Here is a 17,266-nt window from a genome sequence, read left to right as displayed (position 1 = left end):
ATAATAAATTGTATTAGTTACTTTAGTCTTTAATTTTTCACATCTTTTCACAAATACTGTAAGAATGGAAAACCGTCTTAAATGGGTTATTTGTGTTGTGAAAGAAGTGATTTGTTTGTAACTAGTGACTCTGGTGAGTGTTTCAAACAGCTGATTTTATGATTTACTCTGCAGCTGCTGCGATAAACACACACTTAATGAAGCAGCGTTTGTCTGACTCATAATCAGAATAGATGCTTAATTAGCCTTGTGTTTTACTTTAATGTGTAGTTTAGTTTACTGTAGTTTTGTTTTGGCCCGAACCAATAACAAAAACATTTGTATAGGCAAAGTTATCAGCTGTTGAAATTCCACACCCCCAAACAAAATCCATATTTTCTTATAAAGTAAAGTAAAGTTTTTTCTTCTTTTCTCCGTTGTTCTTATGCCGATGTTCCTGGATTTGCCATGGTGGGTCACAAATTCTTAATAAGATAACAAAGCATCAATTGTCATCAGTTGTGAGAACAGAAACATTGTGATCAGGATCAGAATGTTTTTATATTTTCATGTATTGTATATTTGCATTTACAGGGAATTTGATTTGGTGTGTAAATCGAAAAAAAATAAAACCAATTAAATTAGAGCAGTAACCTTTACTATGCTGCCATGAACTGTGTAAATTCTCAAAGTTTCTATATCTTTTACTACTAATTGTTGCCCTTGCTGAAACCAAAATTGTCATTGAGGTTTGACTTTTTACCATTTTGACTTTTGACTTGTTTTGTGGAGCTCTTTGCTTTATTAACCTATTCAAACAGCAATGCTCATTCCAAAAGCCTGATCGTCTCTGCAGCAAATCTGCAAAGTAAAAGCTTCACAGGGAGAGAAATGTTCATCAACTCCCCAGAGAGATTTAGTAAAGGGCTTTTCCTGAAATGTAGAGGAATGTACTGCCAAACAAATAAAGAGCTTGGTGGCTGTCCTGGGTGTGTTGCCTTAAATTTAGTGCAGTCCTATTTTCTGACAAATACCATTTATCTGTTTATGAACTCATGCTGCTGATTGAAACCAGTGTTTAGTGTTGAGTGGAGAATGACAACAGTTAGTCAGTGTACAGCACTGAAGGATGTGAAACAAGGAGCTCCTTATTATTATATTAATCTCTGCCAGTGCTTTATGTTGCAAACATTATTATTATTAATTGTTGTTTTCCCCTTCATTATCAGATGTTCTCGTTGAATCAAGGGTCTAAAGCAGAGTTTCTTATACTTTTTCAGACCAAGGACCACCTAACCAAGAAAAATGTCAGACCATCTAACTTGACAAATATCCAAAACCAAAAGATTAAAATGATATATAATACATTATAATTTATATAATGTGTAATTATATAAATAATACACACGTCATTGCCTCAAAATGTTGTTGGTTCCATTGCCTCGTTCGCTTGTGATTCTTATCATAAAACACAGTGGCCCTGATTTATCAACTGTTCGTACATTCAGATCTGAGCGCATAACGTTCGTTCAACCAAATTCACGCAATCTCTGGCATTAATCAATTCTGACGTGATCGTACACTACGATCATATCTCACATCAGGTCTGACTTTGTGTACGTAAACCTGAGTGTGTGGATTTGTGCTGGAGCACAGCCTAATGTGACTGAGACTGAAAATAAAGTATTAGACTAACCTCAGCTGTCATTTCAGCATAAGCAGACACTTTCAGAACAGATCAAAACGGATTATTAAAACAAAATAAAATGAATTTTTGAAAGCTCACGTTATTACTGATATCACTTTTTTTGCTTTCCTTCAACAGAATTTTGGATAAACGCACTAATAAACCCAGCTGCTACCGCGCATATGGTTTACCCAGCGTGCAACACGCACATGGATTACAGGAGCGCTGCTTCGACTGGGATCAGCAGGGGATTGTTGTTGTATATGTACACAGGAAGTGTGTGATGTTATTTTAACCTGTTTGGCCCAATATTCAAAATCAGAATCAGAAGCTTTATTTGTCATTGCACATGTTACAGAGCAACATAGCAACGAAATTTCATTTCAGTTTCATCCCGTCCAAAGAAACATGAAAAGACAATCACGTATAACATGGGAGTACAAGAGCGGGAGAACTGTGGGTCGCCACAAGATGAAAAGTGGGAGAAAAACAGGAGGAGAGGTGAGGGGAAAAGGCAGGTTTTAAACTGAGTTCCCTATTGGGGAGAGCAGTATAAAACTAGGAAAAATCTCCTTGGCATACGTGCACCAAAAGCAAAACACAGTCACACAGAAACTTGAGAAAATAGCATGTGGGCAAGGGGGGGTGGGTCGGTGGAAGGGTTGTGAGAGTTGGGGATCCAGGGCGAAGAAAAGGAAAGGATTGCCAGCCGCTGGGGGGCGCTTCACCCGCCTCCTTATAGCTTGCGGGGAGAGGGTGGACGGATGGTCGATGGAGGCATTGAGGTATAATCCCTTTGCTTCCTTCCTGATACAGATGACGTGTAACGACCTTGAGTAGATCTGGTTCAGAAAGAAAAGTTCCAAGTTGCATTGGTGAATGAGCGATGTCTCATTACCAGCGCTGCGTGAGGATTTAAAGCTGAACCAGTACTCAGTGTTCAACCTCTACTGAGGCTTCTTAAAGGATTCATTCATTCATTTTAATGTGTTATTTATTGCTTCCAACGTTTGGACAAATGAGGCCAATAAACAGCATATTTCTTTGTGCCTCTCCAGGGTCTCTGCCCTGATATGATCTCTTTGGTTGCTGTGCAGCGCACACTGAGGGGGAGAGAGAGAAGGCTCGCGCTCGCAAGCCTGAATCATATACTTTTTCTTGACCAAAATATAAAGAAGTGTCTTGATCAAAAAGCAGGGATTAACGTGTTTAGGCTGTGAATGAGTAACATATCATTTAAACCATCATTAGGTATTGGTTTAGTTATTTATTGAGAATTTAATTATCAGATTGCAGCCCGAGTCTGCTCCAATATGGAAAAGTTGTTCACTTCCTCCGTTATTCTCTTCCATACGGCGTTTAAATGAGCTCCTTTAATCCCAGTTTTCACACTACGGAAAAGAAGATCTTTGTTTTCTTCACCTCAACTGTGAAGATGCTGATTTTCACAGATGCTTTTATTTTAAAACCAGGGGTGGCAACTGGGCAGATAAGAATGCTCAGCTGAGACACGCAAATTAGTGGTTTAGATTACCCATTAAAAAAGAAAGACACAGTAACAGTTGAAGTTGTCTACAATCAAGCAATTGGACACTCACTGTGAATTGTGAGGATGTAGATGTAGGTTTGTACTCTATAACCTTTCTTTTTTTATTTGACTAATTCCACTTTATTCCCTATTTTAACAAATGTGTTTTTCTATTTAAAACAATATGTATCGATTGTAACTATGCGTCTATGTAGTGATGCATCAATCTTCTTCTCACCAAAAGCAATCCAGCCAAAATAATATGTGATGCCGTGACACGGACTGGCCATCTGGCATAACGGGCATCGTCCCGGTGGGTCGTCGACCCAAAGTGGTCCCTTTCTGGTCCGTTACTTTTTTTTGATGAGCGGGAGGAGGCAGACATGGTAACAAGTGGCCAAAAATGGTCCAAAAGTGGCAAAAACATGGGAAGAAAAGAATGAAAAGTGACTAAAATGGGCCAAAAGCAGTCAAGAGCGGCCAAAAAGTGGGCAAATAAAGAGGAACCAGGTGGTATGTCATGGCAAAGGATAGCTTAAATGGGCAAAATATGGCAAACAATAGTGAAAGAAGGCAAAAATGTGATATGTATTCGGCAAACGTTAGCTTATTTGGATGAAAAGTGGCCAAAAAATTTAAGAAAGGACAAAAATTGGATAAAAGTGTCAAAAAATAGGAAAAAAGGGATATTTATTGGCAAAAGGTAGCTAAAGTTTGAATAAAGTGTTAAAACTTTTTTGAAAAGGGGCAAAAATGGGACAAAAGAAGTTTCCCCATTTTAAGGTTTTCTGGGGAAGAAATTATAGAAATTAAGACATGAAGAGCCACATGTTGAGCATCACTTACTTAATAATGGCTTCTACGTGGCGTCCCGGATAATGTAGTGGACTGGTCTGGACGGAAAATGCCAGTGCTGAATTTTTGTCCGTCCACCCCTGTCCTTAGGTATGATTTATGTTTATGTGTCACGTTGACACCGCAGCTACGCGCAGCCCTCTGCGTCGACACCTGCCTCCAAAAACTTCTAACTACACATCAGAAGCATAGATTTGTCTGTCACTGTCAACCGTAAAAGTCTTTGAGTGCACTGAATGTTCATCTCACACATGTGCAGGTCATGACATGCATAGAATTTAAAATAACCACAGAACATGTTTCTGGAGTTGCATTTAGGGAAACAGACCATTTAGACATTTTCCACCTTTTGGCATAGAGCAACCAAGTGAATGGTGCTATTGAGCGTGTGCAACATAGACCAATCATAGGCCAAGGTGGTATCCTCCTTGCCTAGAGGGGCTACAGGAAAAAAACAGATGCACCTTTGGTCCAGGTTCCAAATCTGGTTGTTGAGCTGAGACAGGAGATCCTGTGTAAGTGGGAGACAACAAGGGTCCTTGTACAGTATTCTAATTGAAGTTGGAAACCGCTGCTACCCTGGACAATAGGGGGCACCATTAGTACCTGGTGGCCTCCGAGTTGGACTTTCAAGGGTTGCTGTGAAAGTAGAGGCCTGTCTGGCCAAGAGTGAGCCAGGGCATCCTGCCCTGAGGACTGAAGTTCTCTACTAGTGAGAATCAGAGTGTGCAGTTAAAAACACCAGTTCCTTAATGTCTTTTCCTTGACACACAGGGTAGTCATTAGGGCTGGGGGGAGAAGTTTTGGTCCCGATTAGATTTTATCATGATACTTGGGTGCCGATTAGATTTATATTGCATTTCTGATTAATTGCTTCTCTAAGTATTGAGATTCTATAGTAATTTCCTTATTTTCCTGATCCAAAAACAATAGTTGAATCATACACTTTGAGAAACAATATATGAGTCATAGTTCCAAAACACAATGCATGTCACCAGTCAGTCAGATGTTCTGACATTTATTTAAAATGCACATGAATGTTACGTTAACCTATTACCTAAGACATTATGCAGACATTGTAAAAATAAGATAATTGTTCAATAAAAGATTATAGGGAGAGATATCCATTTTTGATATTGCCACCAGGAATAAAAAATAAGTGATCGTGAATACATATTTTTCCCCATCCGTTGTAGTAATTCATTAATGTTGAAAAGCAAGCCAAGAAGATAAAGTGGAACAAAGAAAGCAGGAGATGAGTGAGAGGCAGAGGAGTGTGTGTGTGTGTGTGTGTGTGTGTGTGTGTGTGTGTGTGTGTGTGTGTGTGTGTGTGTGTGTGTGTGTGTGTGTGTGTGTGTGTGTGTGTGTGTGTGTGTGTGTGTGTGTGTGTGTGTGTGTGTGTGTGTGCGCGTGCGCGTGTGCGTGCGTGCGTGCGTGTGTAAGAGTGAGAGGGAATAAATCCTCTTTCTCCTCTGACTTTAATCTGTGCTCACAGGCTGAGCCGCCCACTGCAGGCCTTGTAGCAGCTGTCAGTCAAGACAAGGGTTGGCCTGCAAGTGTTCAGGTGGGGGATGTGGACAGGAGAGGTCTGACCTCACATTACTTTGGTGACGTAATTAAAGGTTAAAGGTTAATAGAGTAGTGGCAGGAACAGAGTCATAAGCCTGACCAATACAAAGGTCGAGAAAATATAGATCTTAAAACCAATTTGTATTATTTTTTTAGTATTTGTCAGCACTTCCTTCATATTGGATTGGTTATTCCAGTTCTGTACCTCACCTGGCCGATCATCTGTCACTTTTACCGATTTGTCAAGCCAAAAAATAAATAAAAAAATTATATTAAAATTTTTAAATACTGTATATAAAACATTTATTTATGATATGTTGCACTTTTTGTAACATCAAATACCACTTTTGGGCGGGTGTGTTTGAATGCACTGGACCATATCCAGTTTGTATTTTAAGTGTCTTCTTCGGGTAATCATGTTGCAAGACTTTAGAATTCAACACATTTTTTTTTTTTAAACGGACAAACTCTCTTTTTTAACAACTGTCTTTATTTTTTCAAAGTGATTTGTTTGTTTGAAACATTTGTTTGGTCATAAATTTTGAGTTGATTGGTGTCATAAACACACATAGTTATGAGTTAAAGTTGCTAAAGATTCCTTGTCCAACTCCAAGTGTGCATGAGTGAGTCGCATTAAACCATTTGCTGTGCAAAATCTCCTCACGTCTTGCTGAAAAACCCCTTCCACTCCCACTTTGGTGCGATATGGTTGCAGCGATTTCTGGAGATGACAAAACAGCAAGGAAATATAGAGATAATTCATTTATTTTGGCACCAGAAAAACTGCAGCATCCAAATATATGTGCCCTTGTTTTGAAAATAACAACTTCTGGTCTCACCATAATGAAAAACGAGTGTTTTTTTCTTTGGTATTTTTCCTTTTTGGTTTTAGAAACAAAAATTGAAAATCAACTGATTTTTAAATCTTTGTTTATTTCTTATTGACAAGACCGGGGCTTGCTGTCACACTTTTTACACTCTTATATACAGTATTTCTTAGAACAATGCATCATATAAAGACAAAATGTGTACCAGATGAAAGAATTATTTGTTGTTCTTTTTCTGCTTGAAGGTGAACATTGAAGTCAGGCACAGAAAAAGTTTATCATTTAGCTTGAAAAGGACATTGACCATAGCTATTGAACAAACCTTCACGTAAAATATTATGCAACATGCATTGGATTAAAGTCCTTAGTAACTGCTGGCATGCAGGCTATGGCTCTCAGCCTCAAATGCTTGTTCTACCTTTCTTAAAGCTGATATCCGGAGGATGAAAAGAGAGCCACTTCCTCCCCCTGCCTCTGCCAATCTATCAGAAGCCACGCCTCTACTTTTGTGCACGTGCATCGCAGAACGTAACAACAATGTTTAACACACCAAGACACATGTCGTATTGTTTTTCACTAATAAAACACTTATGGTAGTTTGATTAAAACATGTTTATTACCTGTCCATTTGAAATGTCGTCAATCAGGGTCTGTTCGGAATCCTTTTAAAAGCTGCAAGTTCCTCCACCTTTGAAAAGCAGCTCCGAGATAAATTCTGTTGCGGTCACAAAGACATTTAGCAGCTTTGTGCCCGCACTTTTCTTTTGTGTTTTAGTAGAAGCTTTGAAGTTTCGGAATGCTCCTCCATGATGCTATGCTCCTCAGACTGATACATGTTTACTGTTGTGACGTGCGGGCTTGTTCCCGTGCACAGTTTCATATTCACTTTGATTGACAGTCTCCGCTACAGGAAGTCAAAGCCTATTGGCTGGGCGATCACGGCGCAATTTTTTATTTGTATAGGGGTCATAGGACGAAGGAGGGACTTGTATACATTGACGTACAGTGGGGCAAAGAAGTATTTAGTCAGACACCAATTGTGCAAGTACTCCCACTTAAAAAGATGAGAGAGGCCTGTAATTTTCATCATAGGTATATCTCCAACTATGAGAGACAAATTGAGAAAACAAATCCTGTAAATCACATTGTATGATTTTTAATGAATTTATTTGCAAATTATGGTGGAAAATACGTATTTGGTCAATAACAAAAATGAATCTCAATACTTTGTAATGTACGCTTTGCTGGCAATGACAGAGGTCAAACATTTTCTGTAAGTCTTCACAAGGTTTTCACACACTGTTGCTGGTATTTTGGCCCATTCCTCCATGCAGATTTCCTCTAGAGCAGTGATGTTTTGGGGCTGTCGCTGGGCAACACAGACTTTCAACTCCCTCCAAAGATTTTCTATGGGGTTGAGATCTGGAGACTGCTATGCCCAGGCGTTGTGTTTAGGGTCATTGTTGTGCTGAAAGACCCAACCATGTTTCATCTTCAATGCCCTTGCTGATGGAAGGAGGTTTTCACTCAAAAGCTCACGATACATGGCCCCATTCATTCTTTCCTTTACATGGAGCAGTCATCCTGGTCCCTTTGCAGAGAAACAGCCCCAAAGCATAATGTTGCCACCCCCACGCTTTACAGTAGGTATGGTGTTCTTTCTCCTCCAAACAGTTGAGTTTTTACCAAAAAGTTCTATTTTGGTTTAATCTGACCATATGACATTCTGGATCATCCAAATGCTCTCCAGCAAAAATCAGACGGGCCCAGACATAGACTGGCTTAAGCAGGGGGACACGTCTGGCACTGCAGGGTTTGAGTCCCTGGCGGTGTAGTGTGTTACTGATGGTAGCCTTTGTTACTTTAGTCCCAGCTCTCTGCAGGTCATTCACTAGGCCCCCCTGTGTGGTTCTGGGATTTTTGCTCAATGTTCTTGTGATCATTTTGACCCCACGGGGTGAGATCTTGCGTGGAGCCACAGATCGAGGGAGATTATCAGTGGTCTTGTGTCTTCCATTTTCTAATAATTGATCCAACAGTTGGTTTTTTTTTTCACATCAAGCTGCTTCAGTCTTCTCAGCCTGGTGCAGGTCTACAATTTTGTTTCTGGTGTCCTTTGACAGCTCTTTGGTCTTGGCCATAGTTGAGTTTGAAGTGTGACTGTTTGAGCTTGTGGACAGGTGTCTTTTATACTGATAACAAGTTCAAACAGGTGCCATTATTACAGGTAATGAGTTGAGGACAGGTGAGCCTCTTAAAGAAGAAATTACAGGTCTGTGAGAAACAGAAATCTTGCTTGTTTGTAGGTGACCAAATACATATTTTACAGAGAGATTTACCAATTAATTAATTTTTTTTTTTTTTTTTTAATAAAATCCTACTTTAAACAGTGTTTGAACGCCTCATTTCACACAGTTTAGACAATCATATCCTTTGCAAGATAAAACGTTACTGCTTTCGTTACATTAGGCCTGGGTGATATGGACCAATATTCATATCTCTATATTTTTCCTCAAAATGGCAATAGGCGATATAAACCATTTATTTTTTTTATCAATAGTTTTACAAGAAAGACAATAATGGGTCAAAGTCAGTGGAGCCACAAAGACCCTTTTATTAATCACTAGCAGCACAATAACAACATTTTTCTGTCACTTTTGACTTTTTCCTTCATTAAGGCTGAAATGTGATTAAATTATGTAGTGTTGTTTTTTTCAGGGCAGCTCTGAGTTGTTGAAAGTCGTTTTTAAAGTAATTCACATTCAGGACACTGTCTCTTTAAGAATGTGGAAACAGCCCTGTGAGATGCAGCAGCAGCAGATCTCTGCTGAGGAGCGACAAAGATTTTGGCGAGTCTGTGTGTTGTGTGAGGTGTCTAGAGACAGTTCGTCAAGACCCACCTTACGTTGCTTCTGATTGGTTCATTGTTGTGTGATGCCTGCCGTGGTTGGTTAGATTTAGGCACAAGGAGACATGGATTGGTTATCTCAGTCAGTCAATCAGAGTTACTCAAGCTTGGCAAGCTGCATGGACCAAAGTTCATTATCATGTAAAAATAAATATTGTATTGAATGGGGAAGTATAAGCATGAGAAATGTCAACTGTGGCGTGTGGTGTGAGAATGCGTCAAATTGCGTGACAGTCACCCTCAAAGCGTGAGGCTTGGCAGCTCTGTATTTAAGACTCAACAGTTAACCCTTTTTAGTAGGAAGTAATAACAAAGGATTAAAATGATTAAACACACACACAGATATCAAAGAATTGTAGAAATAATATTGATCAATAATTCTTACTGGTAAGTCATTTTTGTGACTTTAGCTTGAGTTAGCTCATTTAGCTAAATCCCTATATTATATATTTGTTTAAAAGTAAAAAGTGAGAACCAGTTATCTCCAGACCTTATGCCAAGTGTCTTCTCTTGTGTTTCATCATTGCTGTCTGATATACAAGGTTATATAATGCACTTTGTACGAGGATATTATTAACATACAATGCTAGTTTACTTACTTATGCTGGCTTTTCTTACTGATGATTCCATTGATTCACATTAGTAGATGCTATATTCTAAACCCAGCCAGCTATAAAATATTTTTAAACATCCTACATTTTATGCAGTTTCAGGGATTCTCCTGTGTACTGTGAGTGTTGATTAAGGCATCAGATATATAAAATTGTAAAAAGCTTTTTGTGCACGGCTAGATCCTTAGTACAGTTACTATTGACAACGAAAACATAATGCTGACAACAAGTGGGCAAAACCATGGCAATCCTCTAATTGTGATTGTCTTTGTAAACTTGAGATCCGTGTTTGTAATGAGGCAGTGAGTGCTTCAAAGGTTGGGAGGCTTTTAGTATATTGGTGTGCTATACAACCCTTTTTCTTCTTTTGTTTTGTGTGTTTTTTCCCATGTTTTAGCTGATCTGTTTATTTTCCTTCTTCTCTGCTTCTCTGCTTTTCTTTGGTGCTATGAATTATAGCACAAGTCATGGAAAATGTCCCTATGAATATTTTAAAGGCCAAGTGTGTTCTACGGGCGCGCACTCATGGGCATTCACTAACAAACATGGACACACACACACACACACACAGTCACACACACACACACACTCACAGAGGCACACACGACCACACAAATTCTAAAATGTCGTTTTTCATCCGTCTTTCTCCCCCATTTTTTTCCAGACAGATATTGAATTATTAACCACCCTAATGCCCTAAAGGGGAGGGAGGCAGGCCGACAGGGTGGGGCATGACACAGAGATTCTTTGATCAGTATGTTCCTGTAAACTCAAATGAACAAAAGGTCTAAAACTTTTTTATATAAGCTGAGTCACAAGTATCTGTTATTATTTTTGGGGGATTTTATTTTTCTTCTGTTAACTTGTAACAGTTTTGCTCCAAAATGATTGACCAAACTGTCAAACAATAAGTTAAACTATTAGCTTTTTAACAAAGATTTAAAAATGTTCACATTAGATGCTGACTTCCTCTCTGCTGGCAGTTTGTTCCACTTCTTTGCAGCATAACAACTAAAAGCAGCGTCACCATGTTTGCTGTGAACTCTGGGCTCCACTATCTGACCTGTGTCCATAGATCTGAGAGACCTGCTGGGTTCTTTCCTGACTAACATCTCACTGATGTATTCTGGACCAAACCCATTCACAGATTTATACACCAGCAGCAGAACTTTAAAGTCTATTCTGAGGCTGACTGGGAGCCAGTGTAAATACTTTATAACTGGAGGGATAACTGAACTAAAGTGTTCTGACCTCTTTGTTCTGGGTAAGACCCGAGCTGCAGTGTTCTGAACCAGCTGTAGCTGTTTGATGGAGACCATTACATCTTTCTAAGTCACTAACTCTTTCACACTGTTTTGTGATATTTGTTTTTTAAGTAGATTTATTTATGTGACACGTTGCCATCTATTCTTACTTTTAACTGAAGGTAATGTTTTTGGTACTTCATTTTTCTTAAGAAACTTAGTCAGTATGTATTTGCTGACGAGATAAGCCCTTCAATGTGATATGTCTGATAAAAACACTTCAGCCCAAGAGATGATATCTGTTCCAGGCTTTACACTGATCTGGTCGGCTGTATCGGATCGGCCAATATTTTGCATTTTATGTAATTAATGTGATCGGCTATAATGTCTTAATTCGCCGATCCGATCAAAGACGTCATTGTCGTGATGAAACTTTTTGTAGATGCTCCTATTGCATTGTTTTATCATCTCATTTACACCGAAGAGTTGTTTGCTTTACGTGACACGGCTTTATTTTACTCACATTTGTGCACAAAGGTGAAAACCTATGGGTGAACGGCAAAAAATGTCTCTCAGTTGAAGCGCAGCGGCTGAGTACCAGACTTCTTCTCCCGTCTACTGGCTCTGAAAGCGGGGACAGCGTCTGCTGTGTGTGTGTGTGTGTGTGTGTGTGTGTGTGTGTGTGTGTGTGTGTGTGTGTGTGTGTGTGTGTGTGTGTGTGTGTGTGTGTGTGTGTGTGTGTGTGTGTGTGTGTGTGTGTGTGTGTGTGTGTGTGTGTGTGTGTGTGCGTTCATGCGTGCGTGTGAGACAAGCTAGGAGTTTCTTAAAGAGACAGAGGCGAAATCAAAGCAAACTGTGTGCTACAGAAGGAAAGTTTATTTTTTTAATATATACATATATATATATATATATTTGCTGCATTTTCCAAAAAACTTTCTGGAGCATAGTTATTTGAGGATGCTATAGAATGGTACTATGTGCCTGAAAAAACGTGATACTCTGCCTTTAAACAAACAATCCTTGTAGGATCCAAAAAGAAGGAGGTGAAAAGTCAACTTTTGAGTTTTAGAGGGTTTGTATGAGAATCAGAAATATTGAGGTGACCAATTTCAACTCTGAATGCCGTCATAAGAACCAATGTGATGTGATTTCAATGATCAAAACAACTGTAAGTGTAATTAACTTTGAGTTGCACTGTTGTACTAATATGATTGTATTTTCTTGTCCTTTTCCTTCTCCTTTTGCCTTCCAGTACTTTTTGGTTTGAAGTCAAAGATCAACGGTCAACATGGCAGATGAAGCAGACATGCGCAATGAACTGGCTGACCTGCAGACACGGGCAGACCAGATAGCTGATGAGGTACAGTCGAGTGCACGCATAGTCATGATGTTACATAGTATTATCCTATACTTTCCATTATCCTATGTGGATTTTAACAGCAATGTGTTTTCTTCTTCTCTGAAATGATCTGTCGTCATAGTTACAAGAAAGAGGCAAATAATTGTTCTTTAGTGCAACAAAATCTTCTTAAACAGTTCAAAATGTCCCATTTTATTCCAGGATGCTGGTGTGTTTGCCAAGCTCAGCTACTCTAACATGAGCATCCTTTATATTCCTTTCATTTTGGCTTGTTTAAGACTCTCTCCTTCATAAAGATGTATCTTTTTCTGGATTAGCAAGAACCTTTTCCTTTTTAATGAGCTTAGAGGAGCTGAGGAAGAGCAGATGATTCTGTAATAATGGAGGAGCTCAAATGGTCTTATTAAACATTCAGTGGCAGATAATGCAAGGCTAAGAGTGTCTATTGATGGAATGGGAAAAGATGATGAGAGGAAAAAAGGACAGCGAGGAGGTTGGAATGGATGGTTCTACAGATTAGGTGATTATGAAACAACTTAAAATATTCAGAGTGAAGATAGTTTGAATGGATTTTCTTCTTTTAATAAACACAGAGGGAAATAAAATCACAGATTTAATTAGAGCTGAGCAGAAGACACAAGAGAGGAGGAATAATCAGATTTCATTATTTGTCTGGGTGTCATTTATTCATTAGTCTTTATTAAATGACTATTAGTTCATTAATTTGGTGTTCCAGATGTTAATTAATTGATGCCACACCTCTTTTTAAATGAGTTATGTGTCCACTGTCCATGCTGAGCTAATCATCTCCCTTTCTTTCTGCAGTCCCTGGAGAGTACTCGGCGAATGTTGTCTCTAGTTGAAGAGGTGAGTTCACTGACTCTGTAAAAGCTCTGATAACTAGCTACCTTTTACAACCAGCTGTGGTGGAGCAGGGATGCATCTAAAGCAGTGTTTCTCAAATGGGGTACGTGTACTTCTAGGTGTATGCGATGGCACTACTGGGGGTACTTGAGAAACAGAGAGAGAGAGAGAGAGGGGAAAATTAACAAATGAAACCATTAAAAACATGGGGTTTTATATTGTTTATTTTTTGGTAAAAATGATAATCAGAATAATGATGATGGAAAAGAACTTGATTAGAACATGAACTGAAAATACAAAGGCGAGTCTTGGTCCCACACCAGGTGGTAGATGACCAAAAATGATAAAAACTATAGAAATAAATTTATTCAGGACGCACTAAATACTGTTTCCTTTCAATTATTTACTAAATGAGATTCTTTAAAATAACTGTTTTCACCAGTGTTGGGAACGTTACTTTAAAAAAGTAATTAGTTATAGTTACTCACTACTTGTTCAAAAAAGTAACTGGGTTAGTAACTGAATTACTCTATAATAAAAGTACCTCATTACCATTATTTGCGTTACTATAAAAAAAAAAGTTGCTCTATATCAAAGAATTTTTAGAATTTTTTAGATGCGTGTGTCGTGAGGTGCTTCATTAAATTTGAGTTGCTTACAACGGATGTGGACAAAGTCTTCTCTCCTGGATATAATGAACACTTCACATACACGTTCTTGCCTTTGACCACAATTAATATAAAGTAGTGTTTGTATCGTCACCTTAAAAATGTCAACTTTTCATCAGGTTGCTCCACGCTCACCATCTCTGCTGATTCATCCAATCTGCTCTGTGTGTGTGTGTGTGTGTGTGTGTGTGTGTGTGTGTGTGTGTGTGTGTGTGTGTGTGTGTGTGTGTGTGTGTGTGTGTGTGTGTGTGTGTGTGTGTGTGTGTGTGTGTGTGTGTGTGTGTGTGTGTGTGTGTGTGTGTGTGTGTGTGTGTGCGTGTGTGTGCGCGCGCGTGCGTGTGCTGGCACGTCGCCTTAGCCAATCATAATCGCTCACCTTGTTTTTTACCCACCTCCTCACAACAGCTGAGTCAGAAGCAAGGGATGCTTTCAGATAACAGTTTATTCAATCAATGCATGTAACGCACCGCATTTAACGTTCAGTAACGATAACGGCATTGTAACGGCGTAAAAAGTAATTAGTTAGATTACCCCGTTGCTGAAGAACAAACGCCGTTACCTAACGCCGTTAATTTAAACACTGGTTATCACTCATTCATTCCATTATCATGCTCTATTGTTGTTTTTTCATAGTATTCTGAGCAAAATGTTGTAGTTGGACAAAGGGGGGACTTGGATTCAAAAATAAGAGAAAGGGGGTACATAGGCCAAAAAAGTTTGAGAATTGCTTCTCTAAAGCAAGGGATTTGATTTCAAGTGACCACACAAGTTAGGTGGGAAAAAAGTGCAACCTAAAAGACACCTGAAAAATAGTGCAATAAAGATAAAATAAACAATACAATAATAGAAGCGAGACATACAGTAAATAGAAATATGAATAGAAAAAAATAATATAAAAAGTATAAAGGATACAGATTATATACATATTTACAGGCGCGGACAAGAGGAGATGCTTTCGACTGCTTTGTTATACAGTCGTACATCGGTGGGAATCAAAGAGTTCTTCTAACTATTTTCTGTGTAATGTAGGGCAAATTTTCAAAAAAATATTAAAAGCTCATTTATAACACTTTCCCCTGTGCCTCTAATCACTGATATAAGCTCAAATATCACAAGGTTTGAATGTAAATCAAAGGAAAAGAGGCTATCAGGCTACGAGGAACTAAAGTGAAACTAAAAGAACGTCACATTGAGAATGGTTGCTCACACTCACCTTCAACTGAGAAATCAACATTATTCTGAATGAATAAATAACAAGTACAAAATGAGAATAGGCTGCACAAAAAGTTTACTGTGTTCCTTTTACAAATCCGTATAACATTCATAGGTCAGATATGGGTTTTAGAATATTTAAAGTTTTCAAGATAAATATTTGCATTAGTAACTTACGCTCGGATGAGCGGGTTTCTTTAAATGTTGTCGTTGCAAGGAATTGTGGGGCAGCGTTATCTGGTCTCCTTTGCATCAGTGTTTCCTCGGCTCAAGGAAGCATTGAGACTCCTTTCCTTAGCTTTTAAAGAATTTGAACGCTCCTTATCATGGCCGCCACTTAAACACTTCCGGGGGTTAAGGACAAGTAGATAGGAAAGAAGATAGGAGGGACTATTCGGACGCACCCCAAGGTCTCTGCCTGAGGAGGGCTCAGCCATGTTTTGACTAATACTATCGGAAACATACATAGCCCTAAAAGCTCTGTACAGCAGCACATTCACTGAGGCACACACACTGAAAGCTGGTTAACCTCTGAATCTCATGCCGGTCTGTTCCCCCAAACCCATTCACATAATAAACACTGTGTCCACATCTGATCAGCAACCCTAAGGCTTGACAGCCTATCAGTTATTAAAAGAGATTTTTGTGTATTCTGATGAGTTTCAGCTGATGAGTCTATCAGTCTATTTACAGCTTTTTATGTTCAGTTTTTACTGGAACCAGGGTGATACTGTTTGTCATCTCTCCTTACCTGAATTTCTCTTTCAGTCTCAGACTCGGCACACAATCGCTCCTGAATGAACCTCATGTGGGGATTTTATGTCATTTATTGTTTCCTACTATCACAAACTGGCTGAGATATCTTACATTTTAAACCTTAATGTATCTTTTATTTACTCTCTTCCTGCCGTAAATACATATCAGCCTGCTCCCCTCCCCACTCCACAAACTTCAATTTATAACCGGTATTTGCGTTTTTTATTTAAGCAGATATCTCATTTTGGGCAAAAGTGAATGAAAACCAATATATAACGGATGTACTATATGTCTTCTGCAGTCACTCGCTTCCACAGATCTTTTCCCCACTCTGTCATCGTCCTGCTTATGAGGCACGTCACATCCACCAGGGTTGGGGTCAATTATAATTGTAAGTGCACAATTGATAATTAATTACAATTATGGCATAATTATAATTGTAATTGTAATTGCCATGAAAATTCATAAAAATTGTCAATTATAATTTAACGCAAAACTGGGGAACAATGTTTATTTTTATTTATTTATTTATTTATTTATTCAGTTCATTTCCGACATGGTTGCATTCACAGAAATTCATTTACATGTTACAGTTCTATGTACAGTTCTACATATATGTTGTTAAAAAATAATAAAATATGTTTCATATCAAGCTTTCCCACATTTAACCATTTAAAAAAAATAATAATTTAAGGCTATAGTGACACAAAAAAGGCTCAGATTTCCACACCAAAAATAGTAAAACCTATATTTTTTTTATTGATTAGGAAGCCTAACAAGAAATTAGATAATAGATACAGTATTTGTTTTTAGTGTATTTTACAGCTGATTTAGTTACCATAAGCGATGCTAACAAAAAGCTAACACAACAGGAAGGTTAACTTTTATTAGGTTATTAATTTCAGGCTCAGTAATGGTAATTAATTGTGATTGAACTTTTGTAATTGAGTATTTAATTATAATTGACTTTCTGAGGACAAAAAATAATTGTAATTTAGTTTTTAAAAAAAAATGGTCGTTACTGTAATCGTATTTGAATTGTAACTGAACATGAGTAATTGAACGCGTAAATTTAATTGTATCTGAAAAATGGAATTGACTCCGTATTGGCCACATTCTCACCTTTAATTAAAAATAATAAATAACTAGCAATACACGTGGTGAAAAATACTGTAATTTCATTTGTGAATTTGAAGTA

General features: G+C 38.3%; 1 protein-coding gene across 3 annotated transcripts in view; it reads left to right on the top strand.

Annotated features, from left to right (window-relative positions):
- LOC114458385 (synaptosomal-associated protein 25-A-like) overlaps window positions 1-17,266 on the top strand; it is a 160,665-nt gene that overhangs the window by 111,121 nt on the left and 32,278 nt on the right. For all 3 annotated transcript variants that reach the window (XM_028440766.1, XM_028440771.1, XM_028440767.1), the window contains exons 2-3: window positions 12,461-12,568; window positions 13,394-13,435. In XM_028440766.1, coding sequence (XP_028296567.1) covers window positions 12,497-12,568; window positions 13,394-13,435 — 114 coding nt within the window. In that variant the 5' untranslated portion in view covers window positions 12,461-12,496. The remainder of the gene's footprint in view (window positions 1-12,460; window positions 12,569-13,393; window positions 13,436-17,266) is intronic.

The sequence above is a fragment of the Gouania willdenowi genome, chromosome 3, assembly GCF_900634775.1.
Source record: "Gouania willdenowi chromosome 3, fGouWil2.1, whole genome shotgun sequence".
Lineage (NCBI taxonomy): Eukaryota > Metazoa > Chordata > Actinopteri > Blenniiformes > Gobiesocidae > Gouania > Gouania willdenowi.
The sequence above is the reverse complement of the archived record's forward strand: the minus strand, read 5'-3'. Positions and strand labels throughout refer to the sequence as shown.